General features: G+C 40.0%; 1 protein-coding gene across 1 annotated transcript; it reads right to left on the bottom strand.

The window, feature by feature from the left end:
- Positions 1-467: 467 nt before the first annotated feature.
- On the bottom strand, positions 468-9,444 carry si:ch73-6k14.2. Its single transcript, XM_038283177.1, has 2 exons — positions 9,237-9,444; positions 468-1,462 (listed from the first exon to the last, which is right to left on the bottom strand). The coding sequence occupies exon 2, from the start codon at positions 1,459-1,461 to the stop codon at positions 1,063-1,065; it is 399 nt and encodes a 132-aa protein (XP_038139105.1). The 5' UTR covers position 1,462; positions 9,237-9,444; the 3' UTR covers positions 468-1,062.
- Positions 9,445-23,747: the final 14,303 nt, after the last annotated feature.

The raw sequence follows: 23,747 nt of genomic DNA, 5'->3' as shown, positions 1-23,747 counted from the left end.
CATCCACCATCCATCCATCCATCCATCCGTCCATCCATCCGTCCGTCCGTCCGTCCGTCCATCCATCCATCCATCCATCCATCCATCCTCCAGATAAAGGCAGAATAAATTACTAAATCGTAATATTATTCCTTTTCTTTTTTGACTCAGAAACATTTATTTCTTGCTCATTACTGTCTCCATGAAGCTATAGTGAAACCTGCACTGACTGATTTGCATTGTTATTTAAATTGTTATTTTTTTTACAAATTGCTAACTAGATTTTACAATAGAAAAACTAAATTCCAAAGAAATGTGTTTAATATTTCCTTGATATAAATCCATCGGTCACCAAACCCTATTAAAAAAAAAAACAGCAAACAGGGTGACCGATCGCTGAGTGTTTAATATTGCATTTCAACAATAAAAAGTAGTGTTAATTGAATTTTCATTTGAGATATAAAAATATCTGACTCACATAACATCCAAACACCTGAAAGAATATCCAAAAGAAGCCATGAAATTAACATAACATCTGTTTTATTTTTTGTTTAAACAGTAGTTAGAGTATAAACATTATTATAAAACAGTTTCGCTTATTGTGGGACTTTGTGATGAACACTGCTGAGGCTCAAACTTTTTTTGTAGAGATCTGGTCCTAATTTCTGACACTCATCAAAATAAAAAATGCATCTTCACCATGAAACTAAAACCAGCATAGTTTATCTTTTGCAAAGAATCAAAAGGGAAAATCAAGTGTTTGGAACTACAAGGTGTGTCACACCAGGACTGAGCTGCAGACGGCTTCGATTTTAGCTGAAACGCTCTGCTAGGTTGAACAGAAACCAGAAACCATGCTGCGTATCTCTAAATAATTAAACCTAGTTTGTTTGGGGGCCCCTCTGGCTGCTGTGGACCCCTGCGGAGCCATTTAGTTGGTGCTCTGCAACTGTTTGCTCTCTTCTTCATGTCCTCTTTTCATCTTTTGTTTCATGTGTTGCATTTGTTTCAAGCTTCAAAGAGAATCCATTGAACATGTAGATAGTTTCTGTTCTCCAGGGGATTCCAGCTCTTCTTCTAACTTCACACCAGGCCTGCAAACAGGGACGGGGACATCAGCGTGTCCAGCAGGTTCTGTTTCACGCGCACTGACGGCTTACAGCTGGGCGGAGCTGCTAAGGTGAGGAACACATCTGAGGGGTCGACGGGGAGCCAGAGCACTTGGCTCCTGGAGGCGTTCAGGAATAAGGAAGCAGCCATGGGCGTGACTGCGGGGCCCGGGCGAACCCTCCAGCGGAGGTGGCCTCTTAGGGGGCCATGCAGCGGGTAACAGGCCGGCTGGGAGAGCTCTTTGATTGAGTCCAAGTACTCCTCCATGGTGTGAGAGGAACATTCTGGGTCTGCTTCGTCTAAGTCGCTCTCCCGCAGCTCACTGATGGTTGGAAGTCTGTCCACGGTGGAAAGGAGGCATCTGGGCTTCATTCTGCAATGAAAACAGGAAAACAGTTCCGTTTATCTCTTGTGGTTCTTTGCTCATGTGTTTATGCTTTGGATCAGTGCAAAGAGTCATGGTTATGGGAGGAAAGTAGTTGGTTTACTGTAGCAGAACTTATGAAAACAAGATAATAAAAATCAGCTGCTCCATATTATGTGGCGAACTGCGTGGGTCGGTCATTAGCTCACTGGGTTTTGTGTTTTATATGCATGATGACACAGCAGATTCAAAAAGTCTTGCATATTGACAAAATAGACGAAAAAAGACACAAAGCACACAGGAAAAATTATGCAAGTAACAAAAAAAACTTCAAGTCAAGAAAAGTTGGACAATAGTGCAGCGTAATAGAAATACTCAAGACCACAAGGGGGGAATTTAATCACCGTCATCAGGACCAAAGGGTCATGTTTCAATAACTGACCCTTACCGTTTGCTGTTGGGTTTTTTTTGAGACGATTCTTTGCTGGATCAGGTAACTGATCTGATTGCCGCATTTGGTGAAATTTTCCAATATTTTCTAATTTTGTCTGAAGTTAAGCTTGTAATTCTATGTTTGATTAAAGCAGCAGAGCATTGATTCAGACTCTGAACATAAAACAGTGACTGAACTCATCTGTCTGAATCAAAAACCTCTGCAGGAATCCAATCTGAGACATTAAATCACATTTCAGATTCCTGTAGAGCAGGAGCCACCTGTGAGACTGTGGTCTGGGTCACCCAGAGGTGTGACGATATGTATCGATCGATAGACGTGTGGCGCAATAGAAAAAAGAGAGTCGATAAAAGTTTGATAAAGAAACGCAGTTTTCCTTCCTTCTCATTGTAGCCTATCATGTAGGTTTATGCTAGTCACTACTTCCTCCCAACCAATCACAATCGCGGACCCAGGCACGCCGTCACAAAGCGCCGCCCTCTCAAACCACAACACAGAGCACATGAAGATGTCGCAGCAAGGAGAGGCGGAGGAAATTGTTCCAAAGAAGGGTTTTTGTAGTTTGCCAGTTTGGCAGTATTTCGGTTATGGCAAGTCGGACATAAAACAAACCACAGTCATCTGTAAAATTTGTAGGGAACCAGTGAGAACGAAGTCTGATAACACTACCAACTTATTTTATCATCTCAGCCGCTCACACCCGCAGGAGTACGAGCTGTGTTTGCCCCGGTGGGGCTCTGCATCGTCCTCCAAGGAATGTTCAGGAATTTCTGCCCAAATAAAGCAAGCGACTCGCAAGCTAAATTGGGCTTCCTGGTTTGTGATAAATACGACAAAGCGTCCAAGCGGCACAAGGACATTACTCATGCTGTAACATGCTTCATAGCAAAGATATGCCGCCGTTGTTTGCTGTTGAGAAACCTGAGTTCAAACAGCTGTTCGCCACTCTGGATCCTCGATACGAAGTTCCGGGCCGAAAGTTTTTCTCAAACACAGCGCTGTCAGTATTTAATAACATAACTCAGGTCTCCTAAGTTATTTTTCTTTAAAACAATTCTGTTATGGTTAAAAAATTTGGCTAAATAAAGATTTAATTGGAAGTCTGTTTTTGTGTTCTTTATCACAATTAAATCATTTAGCAATATCATAAAATGTCCAGGCAGAGCTGCACATAAAATATGGTTTGAAATCTTGTCAATAATTATCTATCGATATGCATTTTTTTTTATCGATAAGCTTTTTTTCTACATCTTGCAGCCCTACTTTGTTACTGTACTTAATTACACTTTTTAGGTATCTATACTTTACTCCATTACTACTTTTTCTTCCTACTTCTGACTTTTATTCATTACATTTTCACACAAGTATCTGTTCTTTCGATTCCTTACAAAAATGTTACTTGTTACTTTTGGCTTCGGTTTGATGTTTCTAAATATTTATTTTACATCATGTTCACCATCCAATGCAGATGATTTGCACCATCCACATCTAGTGAAAACTAGTGTCATTGGATGAGTTGGTTGGTTAGCTAAAGGAAATCCTCAGAAGCAAGCAGGAGTCCTTTAAAGTGCAAATGTGAATTGTCTAAGCCATGCTACAATGTCGGATTCAGAAAAAGATGTTGAAATGTCTGAAAGGTCGGACACAGGCCAGAGCGTATCGGGAGATGGAGACCAACAAGACCTCCCTCATTATTGGCCCCATCTCAAAGAATTTTTAGAAATAGTCGACAAATTGAGCTTTCAATTCATATAGTGGCATCTGGCTGCTTTTTTAAAGGTTACTTTATTCTTTTATACCTTAAGTAGTTTTTGGAGCACATACTTTTTCACTTGAGTAAATACTTTTACCAGAGTGTTTTTAAACTGCAGTATCTATACTTCTACTTAAGTAACAAATGTGTGTACTTTTGATACCACTGGTGTCACCACAGAGAAAAAGCTGCAAGATTTCATCTGGTTTATGTCGATTCTCAGTTTAGCTTGACTGGATATTAATAATAATGACAAACAAAGCACTGGAAACAAGTAAAAATTTCTTAAATTAAGGGTATTTACCCTTAATTTAAGTAGGTAAATGAGATAGTTTACCAGGGGAATTAATATTTTTACTCTTAAGATAAGATCATTAGATAATATGCACAAGAAATAAGACAATGCAATTGTGTAAATTTTTTTGTTCCATAGGCAAGATGTCTCTTTTTCCTCCTCAATTGAAGAATATGCACTTATTTTCAGAAAAAATTACTTATCTAGATTTCGATTTTTTCCAGTGAGCTAATTTAAATCATTTCATCATTATTGTTAAAAATAAGGAGACAGTATAATAATTTGACCTTGTCAGTCTATATGAAAAAGGTTTAGTGTAAGCCTTCTGCCAGGGTAGAATATTGAGGGAAATATTTCAAACCTGTTGCTGTTTCCTTTGTGTCTAACTGTAACATCAGCAGCAAGTTTAGACGTGTTTATAATCAATGACTGTGTGCCCATCTGTTCGTTTAAATTATTTTTGTGTCTATATAAATGAAACAAACTAAGTCACAATAGATTTCAATTTAATCATAGACTTTTTGTGAATGCAAACAAAGTGAGTGAGAGGGAAACTGAATGAGGATAGAAGTTCATGAATTGAAAATGATGAGGAGGGAAACGTGCATTTCTTCTTTTGTTTTTTTTGGCTTTTAGCTCCAAGGAACAAAAGATGCTTTGATCATCTTTGCTAAATGTTGACATTTCAATAGCTAAGAAAACTAGTCAAATTGTTGAAAACAAAAAAAATGAGAAACCAATCAGCAGTTTGCATACATTTACATTTTGTTTACAGTTTCACTTTTTTTGTGCTTTTTTGACCGCTAAAAGCATTTTACCACCTTAACATGGTTGTGTTTAGTGAAACCAATGTGTTTAAACACATTAACTAGCATTTTATATTCACATGTTTTATAAGATATGATATGTTTAATTATTTTTATTCACTTTTTGACATTTACAAGAGTTTTTCATATACAGATAGAAAATAAACAATTTGCTTTATCTTATCGAAGCTAACTCAAACTAAACTTAACCTTTTAGATTTTTTATCGACTAAACCATCATGTATGAAAAAGGCTAAACTAATAGGCATTCTAATCCAAAGGACTACAGCCGTTTCTCAATCTGCGTACTTGTGCGCTCTCATGTGCTCGTGAAACATCGCCAGCCTCAGCCCTAGTACTATTCCAATTCACAAGAACACAAGACAAAGAACGAACAAAGTCCCCGGATGTTGTTCTCGCCGCTCCCTCTTTACCCAGCATGCATCAGATTGACTGCTGTCTAGAGACCATTAATAACAGGAGGTGAAATGCAGCTCCAGACGAGCAAACCGTGTGATGATGTCATCAGTACGCGTCTGTTCCAGTTGACCCATATTTATTCTGCATGCTCCCGTTCTCCCAGAGTCCACATTTTCCTGTGTTCTTCTCAATTACATACTTGGCGAGGACACCAGTCCTTACACGTATTCTTGTGAATTCAGAAACAGCCTAAGACTTTGACTAAAACAGACATGGCTGCCAGAGATTATGATCTACTTGGTAACTGCAAGTGGCCCGGATCATCAACCCTCCACTACCGTGCTTTACAGCTCATGCAGTATTCTTCTCTCAGAAAGGAAACTGTCCCATGCGCTTGCATACAGCCATACCAGTTCAATGTGTTTCTGTTTTCCCTGCTGTGAACCTTTAACCTTAAATCTGCTTGCTAACATTGTTTTGTTTTTTTCTTGCACCTCATGCGCTGACATTTGGTTGAATCTACTGGGAGGTCCACTCATTGTAAGATTTTGAGCTGTCTGAGACGTTTTCTTCCTCTGAAGAATCCTTCTCTGATGAGAATGATGGAGTTTAGGTGGTTTATAGATGATCTGATAACCAGTTCCAGGTTTTTTGGCAGGAACGGCGGCTTCTCTAAAGGAATTTTTCCATTATTCCCACTTGGCTTGTTTTGGCACAGCTGTTCTGCCCTTTTAGGCATTTTCATTCATGGTTGCAAACAACTTTTACTATCTTTTTGCCTACTTGGATGCAGATCCAACCACACTGAGTAGATCTGTAATCTCTGTGAGTCACTGATTGGGTTGGAGGCGATAAACTCTCATCATAATCTATTACACTGTTGTCCAACGGGCATATCAATCATACCACCCCTTTAGCAGGTCTTGTAGGAAAAGATGTTCATCTATATAGTCCAGTTAAATAGGAGGAGATGGATTTCACTCAACCGGATTCTATTTTACTTTGCAAACTAAAACGAGAACAAGACTTAGACCTAGACACTGTTTTCCTCACTTACTTACAATAGTGGAGAAGCTGTAAAAGTTGTCAGAACCCAAAACAAATTACAGACACTATGGTTAACAGCAACATGTTATGTATAAACCTTAAGAAAGTACCAGGTTTTTTATGGGAAGAAGTATTTCTTGTACCAAGCAACTCCTCTCACTTTGTGGCCTTGCAGCTCTGAGGCCTGAATGTATGAAGCTCACCATTGATAATCCAATATATGTAAAGGGGAATTAATAGGAGATTTTTCCCATTGCACAGGCTAGCATTAGCTTGCTCTCACACAGCTTGTACCCTTCTCCAAGACCACCCTACACCTCCCCTACCTCTCTGTCTCTGTTTATATTCTCTGAGCCTGTTTGGATAGAATAGAATTCAATTTTATTGTTATTACACTGTCAAAGCAACGAAATTCACTCTATGCATTGCATGGTCTTTGCTCAGGGACCCAGAATGGCAGTGGGTGGGGTTTGAACTCAAAACCTCTGGGATCTAAGCGCAATGCCCTAACCACTAGGCCACAACTCCACTCCAAGGATGGTACTAGACTGCAATGGAAAATGGACCAAGCAGTGCTTAGTAAAGGTCTTTCCACCTTAAGGGCTGGTTATCATCTCGCAGCAGTGTCTCGCAGTGAGCTTGTCGCAGTCATTCTGATTTATGCCCAATATTGAAGCGTGGTCTGCACTATGTTTTTCCACACCACAACGCCAGAGGGCCAATCAGGAACTAGCTGTGGGTCTAGATATGGTTGAGGCGAAGAGGAAGTGGGGGCAAGTTTGTGCGACAATGGAGAGACATGAGGGCGAAAAAGAGCGGGGATCCAGGTGGGAAAAGGGTCCCAGCGTTCTGGCGCACCTCGCTCTTCTAGCTGGTCCATCTTCACGAGTCGTTTCCCACAATGGCGGTCATACAAATAAAGCAAGCCAGTAAGGTACCAAACAGGAATTATGTATAGAGTAGAGCGGATGTAGATTTGACCAATCAGAGGCCTCCCGTCTGCGGCACTGTCTGTGGTCACGTACAATTTTGGAGAGGTCTGCGGAAGGGACCCAGAATGGCAGTGGGTGGGGTTTGAACTCAAAACCTCTGGGATCTAAGCGCAATGCCCTAACCACTAGGCCACAACTCCACTCCAAGGATGGTACTAGACTGCAATGGAAAATGGACCAAGCAGTGCTTAGTAAAGGTCTTTCCACCTTAAGGGCTGGTTATCATCTCGCAGCAGTGTCTCGCAGTGAGCTTGTCGCAGTCATTCTGATTTATGCCCAATATTGAAGCGTGATCTGCACTATGTTTTTCCACGCCACAACGCCAGAGGGCCAATCAGGAACTAGCTGTGGGTCTAGATATGGTTGAGGCGAAGAGGAAGTGGGGGCAAGTTTGTGCGACAATGGAGAGACATGAGGGCGAAAAAGAGCGGGGATCCAGGTGGGAAAAGGGTCCCAGCGTTCTGGCGCACCTCGCTCTTCTAGCTGGTCCATCTTCACGAGTCGTTTTCCACAATGGCGGTCATACAAATAAAGCAAGCCAGTAAGGTACCAAACAGGAATTATGCATAGAGTAGAGCGGATGTAGATTTGACCAATCAGAGGCCTCCCGTCTGCGGCACTGTCTGTGGTCACGTACAATTTTGGAGAGGTCTGCGGAAGGGCATATCTGCATTAACTGTGACACACACGCGGACGACCTGGTTTCTGAGTATAAATTACCCTTTAGCAGAGTAAACTTTTTAGGTATCTATACTTTACTCCATTACTTATTTTTCGTCCTACTTCTGACTTCTACTCATTACATTTTCAAACAGGTATCTGTAGTTTCTATTCCTTACATTTTTAAAACAAACGCTAGTCGTTACTCTTGGCTTAAGTTTAATGTTTATAAATATTTATTTCACGTCATGTGCTCTATCCAATGCATAGATAGTTGGCTCCTCTAGTGAAAACTAGTGTAATTGGATGAGTCTTATAACGCAAACACTCATTGGTTAGCTAAAGGAAATCATCAGAAGCAAGCAGGTGTTCTTCAAACTGCAAACGTGTATTGTCTATGCCATGCTACAATGTTGGATTCAGAAAAAGATGTTGAAATGTCTGAAAAGTGGAACACAGGCGAGAGCGTATCGGGAGATGGAGACCAACAAGACCTCCCTCATCCTTGGCTCTATCTAAAAGAATTTTTAGAAATAGTCGAAAAATTTAGCTTTCAATTCATATAGTGGCATCTGGCCGTTTTTATACTTTATACTTTTATACTTTAAGTAGTTTTTGGAGCACATACTTTTTTCATCAAGAGATCAAGTTGATACTTCAAGTTTTACCAGAGTGTTTTTAAACTGCAGTATCTATACTTCTACCTAAGTAACAAATGTGTGTACTTTTGACACCACTGGCCTTTAGTCCTTTAAAACATGAACCTCTATGCTCCAGAGCAGAAGCAGTAACTCTTTCTTCCTTTCTCTGATGAGACCGATGACGATCCATGTTATTAATAATAAAATCCAGCTAAGGCTGGCTTTGCATTCAGGGTAGAGGTTTAACCACTGATCATTATCGCAATGTTCCTTTTAAAGGTCCAGTCAATTCCATTAACAAAACTACAAAATCTAACTTAAAACAAAACAAAATTATTTTCTGTATTTATGCTGAAATTGATCTATTTTTTAATCTACTGACATAAAGCGTATCTCTACTGGAACCTAGTTAGTCCAGCCTCTGCTATGTGTTTAAATTAGAAGTATTTATTTGTCCAGTAAAAACCTCTTAATGACTCAAACCAAGCTCTCTGTCGATCAATGATTGATGCCTGGCTGAAGGATGAATTTCTCCGAAACTGCAGATTAACTAATTTCCACACCATCCTGTTGTAAATTATTACTGGAATCTATTCATCTGTAAAATTCATTTGAATCTCCTCCCTATTTTAGCAGCAGTGAGGAGCAGAATGAATAATTAAGCAGGAATCTCTCCAATATGCCCGCAGGTATGCTGCCATCTGAACAAACTCACCTGGGTTTTTATCGTATTGGTCCTGAAACAGCCCTTCCTGTCCACTTTCACCTGGGATGCCAGCACTCTGCCTCACTGCAGCCCCCAGCCCGCCCAAAACATGCTGCGATGACACGGAGGCATGATTCTGTAAGCGCTGCTGGAGGGTAAGCTGGGCCAAGGGAGCTTTTATAATTCATTAGCCAGCTAGTCTGAGAGAGCCAATTATAGCCGCCTCGTCACACACACACCGAGAGAGAGTCAGTGGGTCTGGGTTAGACAACAGGAGCCAATAAGGTGATGAGTGGAGGAGGAAGGGGGATATGGATGGACATGAGTAGTTAGAGCTCAACCACAGGCCTCATGGAGGGACTTTAAGGTCACATCAAACTCTGAGGAGTAGGTGTGTTTTTGTGCAAGGAGAGTTGGATAACAGAGTTAGTGGATTATAGGTGAGTTAAAGAGAAGCTGCTGATCAGCTTAGAGGAAAAATCTATTTGGGTTTAATTTCAAGGAGAAACTTATGAAACACCACAGATCTGTTAAAGGAGCCTTTTGTTTGTGCACCGGAGGAACAATGTGATTTATAACACAGAAATTACACAGAATCTAAATCCATTTCATAACAAAAAAGTCTCATTTTTAAAAGCCACAAACAGGCCTAATTACTTTACAAATGTAGAATCAAAACATAATGTAAAGAGAACCGGTCTGACAACATGAAGTAGGCTAAAAAAATCCCAGAAAGCAATATGCCATTGGTCACCTAAACACATTCAGGAAGAGATCAGGAAACAAGTTGTTGTTGTGCATAAGTTTGGAAAGAGCTACAGAACCATTTCTACACTGCAAAAAAAGTAATTTTTTTCATAAAATAAGGGCAATTTTTATTTAAGTAGGTAAGTGAGACACTTTGCCAATGTAACAAGATAATTTACATTTAAAATAAGAAAAAAATTATATTGTCTTATTACAAGTGTATATTATCTAATTAACTCATTTAAGAGTAAAAACACTCATTCCATTGGCAAATCATCTTATTTACCTGCTCAAATTAAGGGTAATTCCACTTAATTTAAGACATTTTTATTCATTTTTAGAATGTTTTGTAGTGTAAGGCTTTAGGGTGCAGAGTAGACCTTTTTTTCAACTTTTATTGTCATTCCACTGTCACAAGCACAGAGCAACGAAATTAACTCTCACCATTTAACCCATACCCTTGGGGAGCAGTGGGCTGCCATCATGGGGGGCCCAGGGAGCAGTGTGGGGTTAAGGGTCTTTTGCTCAGGCTGTCATGATTTTATCTAAGGCTCGGACCCACATGCAGTGAAGCCAAACAGAGAGACACAGAGTAAAAGTTTGAACGCGTTTTATTGAAGAGCATTTTGAGTTTGGTGCAGAGTTCCTCCGACCTCTGCTCGGCCGGGAAACTGGAAGACGAAGGGAAGACAGACTGTTAGATTCAGGCTCTGTGGGGAATTGGAGTTGTTAATCTTGAAGGAGAGGATTTGTTGCCACTCACGTTTCCAGAGAAGAAGAGACACGTAGACTCCAGTCTGTGTGTTGGTCTTCCAGGGTTTGTTTGATTCGGTGGAGGGCAGAACAGGGTTTACCCAGAACTCGGATGGAGTGGAAAGATGCAGCCGCTGGTTGCAACTCAGTTTTCCTGTGGTACTTGAACTGGTCGTGGTGAAGACGACGTCCTTACTCAGAGAGTGATCTCAGTGTGCTCAAAGGTGGCTGGATCCAAACCTCCTGTTTGCAATCCGTCGTTCAGTGTAAGACTCAGTTAATCCCACTTGGGAGAAAGCGGTCCGAAAAGGTCCAGTTTGCAGGAAGGCTTCCTGCCAAAAGGCAAAGAACAAACAAAGTTGAGTCTCAGGGAGAAACAAGCGCTCAGTAAAACTCAATGTGATCTCAGCTTGGCTAGAGGACAAAAACTCAAAATGCAAAAACTCAGATTAGACTCAGCATAAACAAGGCTTGGATAGAGTACCCCAAACTGGCAAACACTCTGGCGTTGAAGTAGTGGCAACCAGCAGCTTAAGAGCAGTCCGGTGATGAGGCAACAGCTTGCAGGTGTGTGAGGAGGCGAACCGGAGCCAGGCGCCTCCTGGTGGTGGAAGGGCGAAACACAAAAGACAAGACAAACAGACGAACACAAAAATTGGGATCCTGACACAGGCTCCCAGAGTGGCAGTCTGTGGGAGTGGGGCCCTTACTCAGAACATCAGGTTTCCAAGCTCTATGCCCTGACCACTGGGCCACCACTCCTGCCACTATAAGCCTTGATCCAAAACCTCTAAATGTTAACACGAGGTAATACGGGACTGAACATGGAAATATTCTTATACTTTACCACTACTGTTATTATGTTTATTTTCTAATTTCTTTACCCATCTTTATATAAAAATCTGTTTGTTTGTTTTTTCTACACTGTGTCCATAAAACTCAGATCAAAGGATAAAGACCTGCAAGTAATAATATCCACAGTTTACTGTATCTTCACCTGATCTCTGAATAGATTACGTTATTCATGGAGGGTAAAATGACCAGAAATTTGATCCAAGAGTAATTATACTAGTAAATAACAACTATTCCTAAAATTATAGTGGTTTCTAAAAACTATTTCGGGTAAATGTAAGTAGTTACTGTCTAAGAATAAATCTCTTTACAAACCAAGCTTTATGTACATGAAAAAACTGTCAACAGGTGATCTATTGCTCAATATTTATTACACTTAGTATCAATAATATTAAAGCAGGCTTGGTAGCACTGCTGCCTCTCAGCAAGCAGTCCCTGGCTCCGCCCACATTCCAGAAATACAACTCTTCCATTTAATTACACAAGGACAAAAACACTTCCCCAGAAATTGAATTTATACACATTAAACCGAGAATCAATTTCCCTGAGGTTGTTAACAAAAGTCAGGCTGAGCTAATCTGTTTACAGATCCCACTATTAAACCACAGAATCATCTGTTGCAGGGAAAAAATGACTCACTGCATGTTCAGATTCCTGCCGATACAGAGGTTGCTAATAGGATTCCATGAAACGTGTTATATATCAGAATTATGAGATAAATTGCTGATAAATAAACTGGTTGAATTACCAGTAAAGCCAGAATGGTCATGAATCACATCTCAAAAGTGCAGGAAACCTAAACACAAATATGTTATCTTAAAGTAATCATTCAAAATGTTATAGCCTTTTAATTTATTATAATAAATAGTGAAAAACAAAATATTCCATCCAGAAGAGGATATTTCTGTTTAATTTCCTTTCTGCTTCTCTCTATTTACTCATAATAAACGTATCGTTATTGTATGATTTATATCAATAAGCGGAGCTCTGCTGCTCTAAAAACTGTGGAGAATATTTCAGAATAGCTTCATTGTTAGAGAGTTGATATCACAGTGTTCAGGTCTCCTTCTTGCATTAAATCATCTTAAAACAAATTCATCTGCACTCATCATCAATGTTCCCGCAGATTATGGTGGATTGTGGGATAAATTGTTGGAGAATAATTGAAAATCATTGATCTCACAATGGAGAAATTCACTTGATCAATTCTGCTCCTATCCCCTTTGGGAGCAGTGAGCTGTCACTATGCGGCGCCTGGGGAGCAATTGTGGGTTAACCTTTTAACATCCACCTCATTTTGGGAAATTCTCGCCTATTTTGCATACCCAAATGGAAAAGCAAATAACTTAGGAACTGTAAGCCCATATTACATGTGCAATTGGGTGAGTAGAACACAGACCAGGCTGCATCAGTTCAAACTTGACTCTAAGTTTTTTTTTTTTTTCTCGAAAATAATAGGTCTTTGTTGAACAGCAGTAATAAAGACATGCTTGAGAAAAGGCAGGTCTCATTGTCTTACATCTGTTCTACATCATGTTAAACACAAATGCAGAACATTTCAGACCTCTAGCTACGGCAGTTCCAGAGCTGTGGGGCTTTGAACTTGTGGTGTCACCAGCATCACCATATCTCTTCAGATATGCCAAATTAAGCCAGCAGCTCTTTCATTAATAAGGACAATAATAATTGAACTTCACTGATCTTACAATGGAGAAATTCACTTTCAGCATTTTGATCTTTGAGGAGCAGTGGGCTGTCATTGTGTGGCACCTGGGGAGCAGTGTGGGGTTAAGGGTTTTGCTCAGGAATCCGGAGTGCAGGCAGTGGGTATCAAACCGGTTACTTGCATCCTTCTCAGAGCACAAGCACACTGCTCTAACCCCTAGGGCACCGCCAAGCATACATTGATGAATCCTCAATAAAAACTTCCAGAAAAAAGAAACAAATCAGGACAGTTTGAGCACATGCTTGTTCTGATGCTTACTCTCACAATTGAAGAAATTTAAAGAACACAGAGAGAATATATTTGGAACATTTTGTCTGTTTATTAGTATGGTCAAGGATCAGCAAGGTGAACAAAAAAAAGCATCAGCCATCAGTTTCAGATTCCTCTGATGGTTTTTATTTAGCCCTTTTCACTCTCACAAACATTTCCTGGAGCTTCCCAGAACTCACAGTTTGTATCGTCAATTGGCAGCACACCTGCACTTTTGTGGACCGAGCCACAAGTAAACAGCTAGAAAAAATAAACAATGTCTTAGATCGTAGGGAAGCGGCTGTTCCAACTGTTTTCTGAATTCTCCCGAGTGGTGCCCGACTTTACACTAGTGAATAAAGTGAATGTGATTGGTTGTTTAACAAGAGGGCGGCATTGTTGCGGCGGAAGGTTCGCAAGCAAGTTTGATTGTGTCCGGTTTGTCAGAAGCATCTTGCTAACCAGTTAGCAACTTAGTGCTAGTAGGTTCCATATGGGAAATTCCATTGGGACCAAGTAGCATTAAATTGGTGACTTAGAAACGACACTGTCAAGGAACGCTATGGACAGCGGAAACATACAAGAGGAGGAGAGTTTAGTGTCGGAGGTCGTGGATGAGTCTCTTCCGTTATCCATTTTTTATTGGAGGAGGGACGAAGATGTTGTGGAAGAGGACGCCAGGGCGGCAGAAGCTTGGTTTGGTGTAGAAGGCTTCCAGCCGTACATGTTTGAGCCCTTGCCTCGCAACGCTGCCCCTTCTGTTAGGTCTACGCCTGCTGAAGACACAGACGTCCATCCCCGTGAACACTGGGATGGAACTCAATGGGAAAGGAAATGATTCTTATTTCTTATTTTAACTGTTGCGTATATTAGCTGCGACATTTGAATCAAGATGCTATGACCGAAAAAAATTGGATTAACAGATGACCGTTGATATATGATTGGCTGAATTTAGGTGTTTAGGCTGACATATAACTAACTGGCCTGCATAAGATAACGAGAAAAAAAAACAGATTTTAAGACAGGAATTTTCTTTTTAAATAGAAATGTTCTAAATTTTGGGAAAATATCGTCTGATAAAGAGTGCATTAATATACTTGTTTAAGCCAGAATGATTTGACATTTAAATATGATTTCCCTACGACTTTAACAGAAAAAAAAAGAATAAAACTATTCATCCACTTTACAACCTCATCTACATAATGAAAGAGTGAAAAATAAACAATGTGATTTAAGATAACTCAAAAAGTTACTTTAAAGAAAAAAAAACAAAGCATTACTCCAAAGAAAAACCCTTTATTTGGTAGAACTCAGCGAGGTAAAAAATGACCTCAACCGGCCATTTCAGCAGGAAATACAGGAACAAACAATGGTGAGTAAAAAGGAAAATAAATACCATGAGTACAGTTTGAAACAAAATAAACAAGTAGTAGCTTTCACCTAAACATATAAATAGATGAAAACAGCCACATAATGTTAACTCAAACCAACCCGGGATAGAAAGTTAAGCAAAGTTGCAAACTAATGTTTAAATTTAAGCATTACAAATCAAAAATAAGAATAATGAACAAGTGGTGAACACAAACTGAACCACTTTGTCACATTGTTCAAGTCAAAATTTACATAATATCGTCACACAGCTAAAACATTGGATTATAGTTTACTGCAATTACTGCATTAACTGCAAACATTAGAAAAAACTCTTTTTATATCTAAGAGAATCTAGAGCTGCCAGAAGTTCAAACCAGAGAATAAGGAGGAATCTGCTCCTTGATCCTTCTTTATTGATCTGATCCTGATTTCTTCTATAAATATAAAAGTAACGGAATCTCCTGTTTTTATAGAAGTCAGTGTTGTAGACAAAGTAATGCCTTATATTTTCCCATTTTATTGTTTGTTTTAAACCATTAAATGCTGTTTGGTCTTTGTTGACAATAAATATATTAAGGAAACATGACCCATGTTCTTCATCAATAAGTCATACACTGTTGGATTTTACTGGAAAAATCTAAATACAGGGAAAAGGGCAGTTTTTGTCTTTTGTAGTCGCCCCCTGTAGGCCACTGATATGGTGACCCCACTGCCTGTCAAATGCTGCTCAGTTCCTCTGGATTAAATCAGAATGTTTACAGAGACTGGGGTTTTTGGTGAAGCACATAAAGTTAGAAATAATAAACTTTCTAATGAGAATATGAGCAGAGAGGCTGAACTATCGTTAAATTCTCACCAGAGGATTCATATTATCAGCTTTATTGAGCTGATTTATTTAGCTTCAGGGTGACTGATAGCAGAGGAATGATCTCTTGTCTTTTTCTGCTTAAGGGTGAGTGTACAGGATGAGCACAGTGGGTCAACATCTGCTTTCTCATTTTAACTTTCACCCCTTTTTTTCTACTTACAGGAAAACAAAACGTCTGTCTGAAGCTCAGGAATTTCTCTGGAAGAACTTATTCTGCAGTGCTACAGTAAATCTGTATCTCTGCTCTTTCTGGCAAAATGGTTAAATATAATGTAAGTCTACCACAGACTTAAATGCAGCAAATTATTTCTATTAAAATGTCTATTTAAGTGTGGAGATAAAAACCTCCCTGCGTGGCTCTGGAAGCTGACCTCAGGGAAACAGCCAATGCCAGTCCTGCAACCGATCAGGTTATTTCTGGAGCTTTTCTTTTTCAGTCCAGCTCCACATAAAGCCTGAGATTAGGGTTGGTTCTGAAAATAGAACCCGATGTGATTAAGCTCAGAGACACAAGCTCAGGTTCTGTCAGAATAACACAGTTAACCTGTTGCTACAGCTGCAGGGACACAGAGCCACAGACATTTACTGATGAGTAAAGATAGATGTATTCTTCTTAGACCTGTTCATGGAGAAGGGTAGAGAAGAACAATGGAAAAAAATTATCCTAAACACAAAATAAAAATTTTCTTAGAGAAATAATTTACCCAACACAGTGTATGCCTTTCCATCTATCCCATTATGCAAAACAAATTGGCTTTCTGCATTTTGGAGTGGAGTTTTGTTCAATTTTTCCATGATTTCTCACTTTTATTTTAGTTTTAGTTTTACCAATTACATTATTTTCAAATTGTGTCTCAGGAGGCATATAATCCTCAATTTTGACCAATAACAAATGTTGTCGCTAACCTAACCGCAGACCAACAGAAAAGAAACACTCCTCACTCGACGTGAAGAGAATCTGATCTGTATAACACATTTTTTTAAAAATACAATGGGAAAAACCTAATCTGAAAAATAGAAATTTGAAAAATATCTGGAACAATAAAATAAATTTTAAAAAACATTTTGAAAATAGATATTTTTGAAGTAGGAATGCACGATATTGGGATTTTGGCCGATATCTGATTTGCCGATATTTTAAAACTCATGTAGCCGATAACCGATATCGATACCGATGTTAAAGGTGGACAAAAATAAGTAGTCATTGAAAATAGCAGTTTTGTTATCCATTTCTGACACTTTGAAAAATAATATACTCAAATATATTTTCATATGCTGATATTAAATAGATTTTTTAAAACGCGGTATCGATCTATTTTACTTTCAAAATCTCGTGAAATTTCATCGTTCTGTTACAAACTCTCGTGATATTTGGAAATTCTTGTGAGATTTTGTTAGTAAAATAGATCGATACCACGTCAATATATCAACATATAAAAATATGGCAAAATTTCGTGAATTTTCGGGGGATTTCGTAGCATAACGATGACATATAGCAATATTTCATTAGTAAGAGATTGATATGGTGTTTTTAAATGGCAATATATCAGCATATGAAGATATTGTGATATTTTTATATATCATCATTTTTTTTCCCTCGTCTTTAGAAGTTTTTAAGTCTGTAAAAAAGAAGTTTTTGAGGAAGAAGAAGAAGTAGTATTATTGTTATATTTTTTTTTTAGACTTTAGAAACTCAGAAGCTGATCAAATATCGGGTTAAATATCGGTGGGGTGGTCGATGTCCGATATTCAGTTTTAAGGCTGATACAGGCCGATACCGATAGGGGGCCAATTATATCGTGCATCCCTATTTTGAAGAGTATAAAAAATTTATATATTAGGAAAAAAATTAAGAAAATGGCAAAGTTACTATTTCAAAGCTCAATTTCTGAATTGCATTATTTTTTTCTGTTTCCAAGAATAATAAAACAAACAACTCAATAAATAAATCCTCCTTTAGTGACCTCAGGAAGATAGCATCAGACCTTGGCAGAACTATTTTCATGGATAATTAAAAATTCCCTTATAAATAACATTCCTAATCAAAAGAGCATGATCCAGCGTGTCAAAAAAAATATTGTTTGCAGTCAAGAGAATTAACCAAATCATTCACAGCTGTGAATGTGGCTGTGAGTGATATGCTGTTTTCTTAAACAAGACTAGAAGTCACTTAAAAAAAGCTTTTATTCTAAAACACCCCAGTTTAATCCATAAACATATTTTGGATTATTTTAAACATTAAAATGGGGCCTGTAATTATTTACTACGTCAGTATTACCTATTGATGAGCATGGACGGTTCTAGACAGGGGCCAGCGGTACGGAGGACCAGTTCTACCATATTTAAAAATAAATGCAGGAATAAATAAATGCAGTAAAATGCTAACCAACCAATGGACAGAAGTTCACCCTCTAAGACAGCGGTTCCCAACCTTTTTTGCATCACGGATCGCTATATGTCAGACAATATTTTTACGGACCGGCCGGTGGTGGGTTAAATTATACGACTGGCATAAAATCAAATACAAACAGCATAAAAATAAAACAACAAGCCGGTCCCATCTAGCTGTAATCGGAGAAAATGACAGACGAAGTGTGCTCCTGATGTCCAGTCTTCTTCGTAGCTTTGTTTTGGTCGCTGTAACCGCAGAAAATCCCGCTTCACAAAGATAGGATGTTATAGATAGGATGAGTCTTGAACTGAATTAACCTGTGTCAAGAGGCACAGATGCACCGACTGACCGCATTTGTTTTATATTTTTCAAAATAAAACATCACTCAGACTCGTCGAAATTTTATATATATATATATATATATATATATATATATATATATATATATATATATATATATATATGAAGCTCTAGCGGAAGTTCAATTGAAGAAACTCTGACTTACCTCCATCAATCAGAAGCCGATCCGTCTCTGAAGCGAGCCAATCAGCTTCGAACTACTCCACCACGAAGCCCAATCAGCGTCCTGCTTCCACTTTACAAACTCCCTCAAATCTCACCACAGCCGCTATCCTGCAATCGCAATGTCGGATTTCGATTCAGACGACAATTCAATTTTCCCTGCTCGGAGAAGCTCCCGTCTAGCCGCTCTCATCTCCTTCTTCCGCGTTACACTCCAAGGGTATATTGCCAGGCTCCGACCTAGACTCTGCTCAGATGCCTTAACGAGCCTCCCTCTTACCTCCTCGTGATTCATCTCCCTCGCCTTCCGCTCTTCAATCTGCTCCGATTCCTGGCTGCAAAAAAAACATGCAAGTCCTCCGCTCCCCTCGCCAGGCGCAGAAGGCCTCCCGGATCTGTCCCAGCAGCAGTCACCGCTACGCCCGCTCCTTCTCATCGTTTCGATCCAGCCTTGGACCTTCTTCAGCTTCCTGATTCATAGCAGCCTCCCGTCTAGTCCTTCTGGCGTTTAACAGCTCTAGCCTCCCTCTGCTCCACCGGAATCTCTCACTCAATCCTTCGACCCTGCCCGCACGCTCCAAACGCGGAAATCCCTGCACTGCCACGTCATCCCTGCCGCTGTCTGCTCAGACGGACCTCCCCTCATTCACATTAGGGAACGCCCGCCCTGGGCCAGCCTTAGGTAAGACGTATTCAACCATGTTTTCATTCATAATTTTCTATCTGTTTGAGTTCACTCTTTATGCTTTGCCTGCCTCTTATTCAGGCATACCTTATATTAACATGCATGCTGATATTTCCACTAGCCTCGTTCTAATTATCCAGGGGAAATATTTTAATTTAGTCTTTCTATTCTTCCCTCCCCTGAAGTCGATCAGCAGGTCGCATCAGCAGGTGACGTCACAGTTTTCCTTAAATCATCCGATCTCCGTCTACCAGAGATCTTTCTCTTGGCCAATTTTGGCCGCATTCAGCATCTATCGTGATTACTTAGAGCTTCTGCAGGAGGCCCATCCGAATCAGTCTGTCCCCGCCGTGCACGCTTCATATATATCATACCTCAGTCTTAGCAGCCGTCATCTTACCACCCCTTATTATTACTTCTGATTATCGTTCTGTGTTCTTCATCAAAAAAAAAATAAATAAAAAAAAAAAATGAAAAAAATAAATAAACTGATGTTCTCCATCAGTCATTTCTAAATGCCAATTGCGCTCCTTGCTAGGTCAGCTATTTGCCATGAGCTTATTTCTCAAGGCCGCTCTTTCATTCCCAGTTGCTTGATCCGGCAATTTCCGTCCCTCTCCTTGGTCAGATTACTGAACGTAGGCTGCCGTTCGGATCTCCTGGTCAGACTGCTAAATTGGAACGAATTTCTTTTCTATGTCGACATTATCTATCTCCTGCCATGCTTCAAAAATTTTACGGATGTTGCATCCGTAGGTTTTGGGGGGTTCTTCAGGACAGGTGGTTCGCGGGTTCATGGCCTCTTTTATTCACACCCAATTATGCTTGTGTGAGGTCTACCCTTAGCTAGCTTGCCATCGTGGGGCTTTGGGAAGGAATCGCGTCCGCCCACTGCGATAACTTCGTAGTAGTTGAAGCCACTAATAAAGTCACTCCTCCTCCCAGTCTCTCATGCCCTTCATCAGAAGCATCACTGGCAGCAAACACTAACGTTTTATCATCTTGGTGCGTCATGTTTCAGGCATTCCAGCACTTTCATTTTGCCTAAGGGTTACCCTACGTCCACTCATGGTTCCTTCACCACCTCAGGATACTCTTAGAATCATGTGGCCTTCCCTCTAGTAGGTAATCTGGGCATTCGTTCTGGACCGAGCAGCTGCATCGCAGCTACTAGCGGGGTTCTGAGGCTTCCCTCAGCTCTGGGCCGATGGTTCACCAGCCTATACCTCATTCATCCGCCCAGAACTCTCACCAATTCTCGCAGCTCAGCGCTCTCTCTGCCTCTAGGTAACTCTATTACAAATACTAGTGGTGGTTCAACTCATTCTCATAATTTTCTGACCTAATCACGACCATCCTCTAACTCATTTTTCTACTCCCACTCTTTATCAGTTTTCTTCATTATTCCCTGCTTCATGCAGTCTTCCATGCTGTCTCCTTGCTATATTCATGCTGTCTTCATTCTGGCTCGCATTCATGCAATCTCACCTTTATGTCAGGCATTTACATGCATTCTCCTGTGTGTCACGTCACGTCTGGTCTGTGTCTCGTCATGCATTCCCTAATGCATCAATTCTTCATATATGTTATCATCCGCAAGAATCATCCGCAAGATCATTATCAGACTCATCCGCAAGATTCATTTTCAGACTCATCCGCAAGATTCATTATCAGACTCATCCGCAAGATTCATTTTCAGACTCATCCGCAAGATTCATTATCAGACTCATCCGCAAGATTCATCATCATCGTCATCATAATGGGGATTCATCATCATCATCGTCATCCGCAGGATTCATCATCATCATCGTCATCCGCAGGATTCATCATCGTCATCCGCAAGATCCATCGTCATCATCATGGGTAAATCACCATCATCATCATGGGTAAATCACCATCATCATCATGGGTAAATCATCATCATCATCATCATCATGGGTAAATCATCATCATCATCATGGGTAAATCATCATCATGGGTAAATCATCATCATCATCATGGGTTCATCATCATCATCATCATCATGGGTTCATCATCATCATCATCATGGGTAAATCATCATGGGTAAATCATCATGGGATCATCATCATGGGGAAATCATCATCATCATCATCATGGGTAAATCATCATCATCATCATGGGTAAATCATCATCATCATCATGGGTAAATCATCATCATCATCATGGGGAAATCATCATGGGATCATCATCATGGGGAAATCATCATCATCATCATCATCATGGGTAAATCATCATCATCATCATGGGTAAATCATCATCATCATCATGGGTAAATCATCATCATCATCATGGGTAAATCATCATCATCATCATCATGGGTAAATCATCATCATCATCATGGGTAAATCATCATCATCATCATGGGTAAATCATCATCATCATCATGGGTAAATCATCATCATCATCATGGGTAAATCATCATCATCATCATGGGTTCATCATCATCATCATCATCATGGGTAAATCATCATCATCATCATGGGTAAATCATCATCATCATCATGGGTAAATCATCATCATCATCATGGGTAAATCATCATCATCATCATCATGGGTAAATCATCATCATCATCATGGGTAAATCATCATCATCATCATGGGTAAATCATCATCATCATCATGGGTAAATCATCATCATGGGTTCATCATCATCATCATCATCATGGGTTCATCATCATCATCATCATGGGTAAATCATCATGGGTAAATCATCATGGGATCATCATCATCATGGGGAAATCATCATCATCATCATGGGATCATCATCATGGGTTCATCATCATCATGGGATCATCATCATCATGGGTCCATCATCATCATCATGGGATCATCATGGGTTCATCATCATCATCATCATCATGGGTCCATCATCATCATCATGGGATCATCATCATGGGATCATCATCATGGGTTCATCATCATCATGGGATCATCATCATCATGGGTCCATCATCATCATCATGGGATCATCATCATGGGATCATCATGGGTTCATCATCATCATCATCATCATCATCACAGGTTCATCATCATCATCATCACGGGTTCATCATCATCATCATCATGGGTTCATCATCATCATCATCATCACGGGTTCATCATCATCATCATCACGGGTTCATCACCATCATCATCATCATCATCACGGGTTCATCATCATCATCATGGGTAAATCATCATCGGTAAGTTTTCGGCGTCTACCGTGGTCGCCATCCTCATCAACAACCTGGCTCGGTAAGTTGTTCGCAAACCTTCTCAGCATTTCATTACGCATTCTTTATTCTGTCCATAGTGTATGCCCTACGAGCATACGGACTCTCCGGCCTCGACCTCGGCTTTTTGGGGGAACATCCCTATTCACATTCATCTACTCATGCATGTTAAAGCATAATTCAGCATGAATGTTCCTGCCGAGGTCTGAGCGCCAAAGACTATACTTTCTTATCAATAAATTCTTCTAATTATCTTTTCTCTCTGTGAGTTTTTCAGATTGAAATGAAGCTCTAGCGGAAGTTCAATTGAAGAAACTCTGACTTACCTCCATCAATCAGAAGCCGATCCGTCTCTGAAGCGAGCCAATCAGCTTCGAACTACTCCACCACGAAGCCCAATCAGCGTCCTGCTTCCACTTTACAAACTCCCTCAAATCTCACCACAGCCGCTATCCTGCAATCGCAATGTCGGACTTCGATCCAGACGACAATTCACCCACCTCCATCCCCTTCTCCGCCATCACAGCTGAATCGTCCTCCATGACACGACTTCACCTCAACCTCATCAGAGAGTATTAATCCCAGTTGTCACCATCCCTCATCTCATCGCATTGGTCCGGCAGAAGACCACCATGTTGAGCCCGGTTCTGCCAGAGGTTTCTTCCCAAATGGGAGTTTTTCCTCTCCACTGTCGCTTCATGCTTGCTCATCATGGACAGTTCACGGTACCCGCATCACCAAGCAGGACCTCTATATCCCGAGTCTGAGTGAAGCCCCGGCGTCAGCTCCCTCAGTCTTCTAGTCCCACAATTCTGCCCAGCAGATCACCTTGTCAACCAGCTCGGATTAAACCACCACCAGTTTCAGGCCGGGGGGAACATCCCTATTCACATTCATCTACTAATGCATGTTACAGCATAATTCAGCATGAATGTTCCTGCCGAGGTCTGAGCGCCAAAGACTATACTTTCTTATCAATAAATTCTTCTAATTATCTTTTCTCTCTGGGTGAGTTTTTCAGATTGAAATATATATATATATATATATATATATATATATATATATATATATATATATATATATATATATACATATATATATATATGTATATATATATATATA

Source organism: Cyprinodon tularosa, unplaced genomic scaffold (assembly GCF_016077235.1).
Source record: "Cyprinodon tularosa strain WSP-4 unplaced genomic scaffold, ASM1607723v1 ctg190, whole genome shotgun sequence".
NCBI lineage: Eukaryota > Metazoa > Chordata > Actinopteri > Cyprinodontiformes > Cyprinodontidae > Cyprinodon > Cyprinodon tularosa.
This window is presented reverse-complemented; position numbering and strand designations above follow the sequence as displayed.

Bases quoted from the DNA above. Each gene is read 5' to 3' on its own strand.
- si:ch73-6k14.2 (XM_038283177.1), bottom strand. From the start codon at position 1,461: ATGAAGCCCAGATGCCTCCTTTCCACCGTGGACAGACTTCCAACCATC.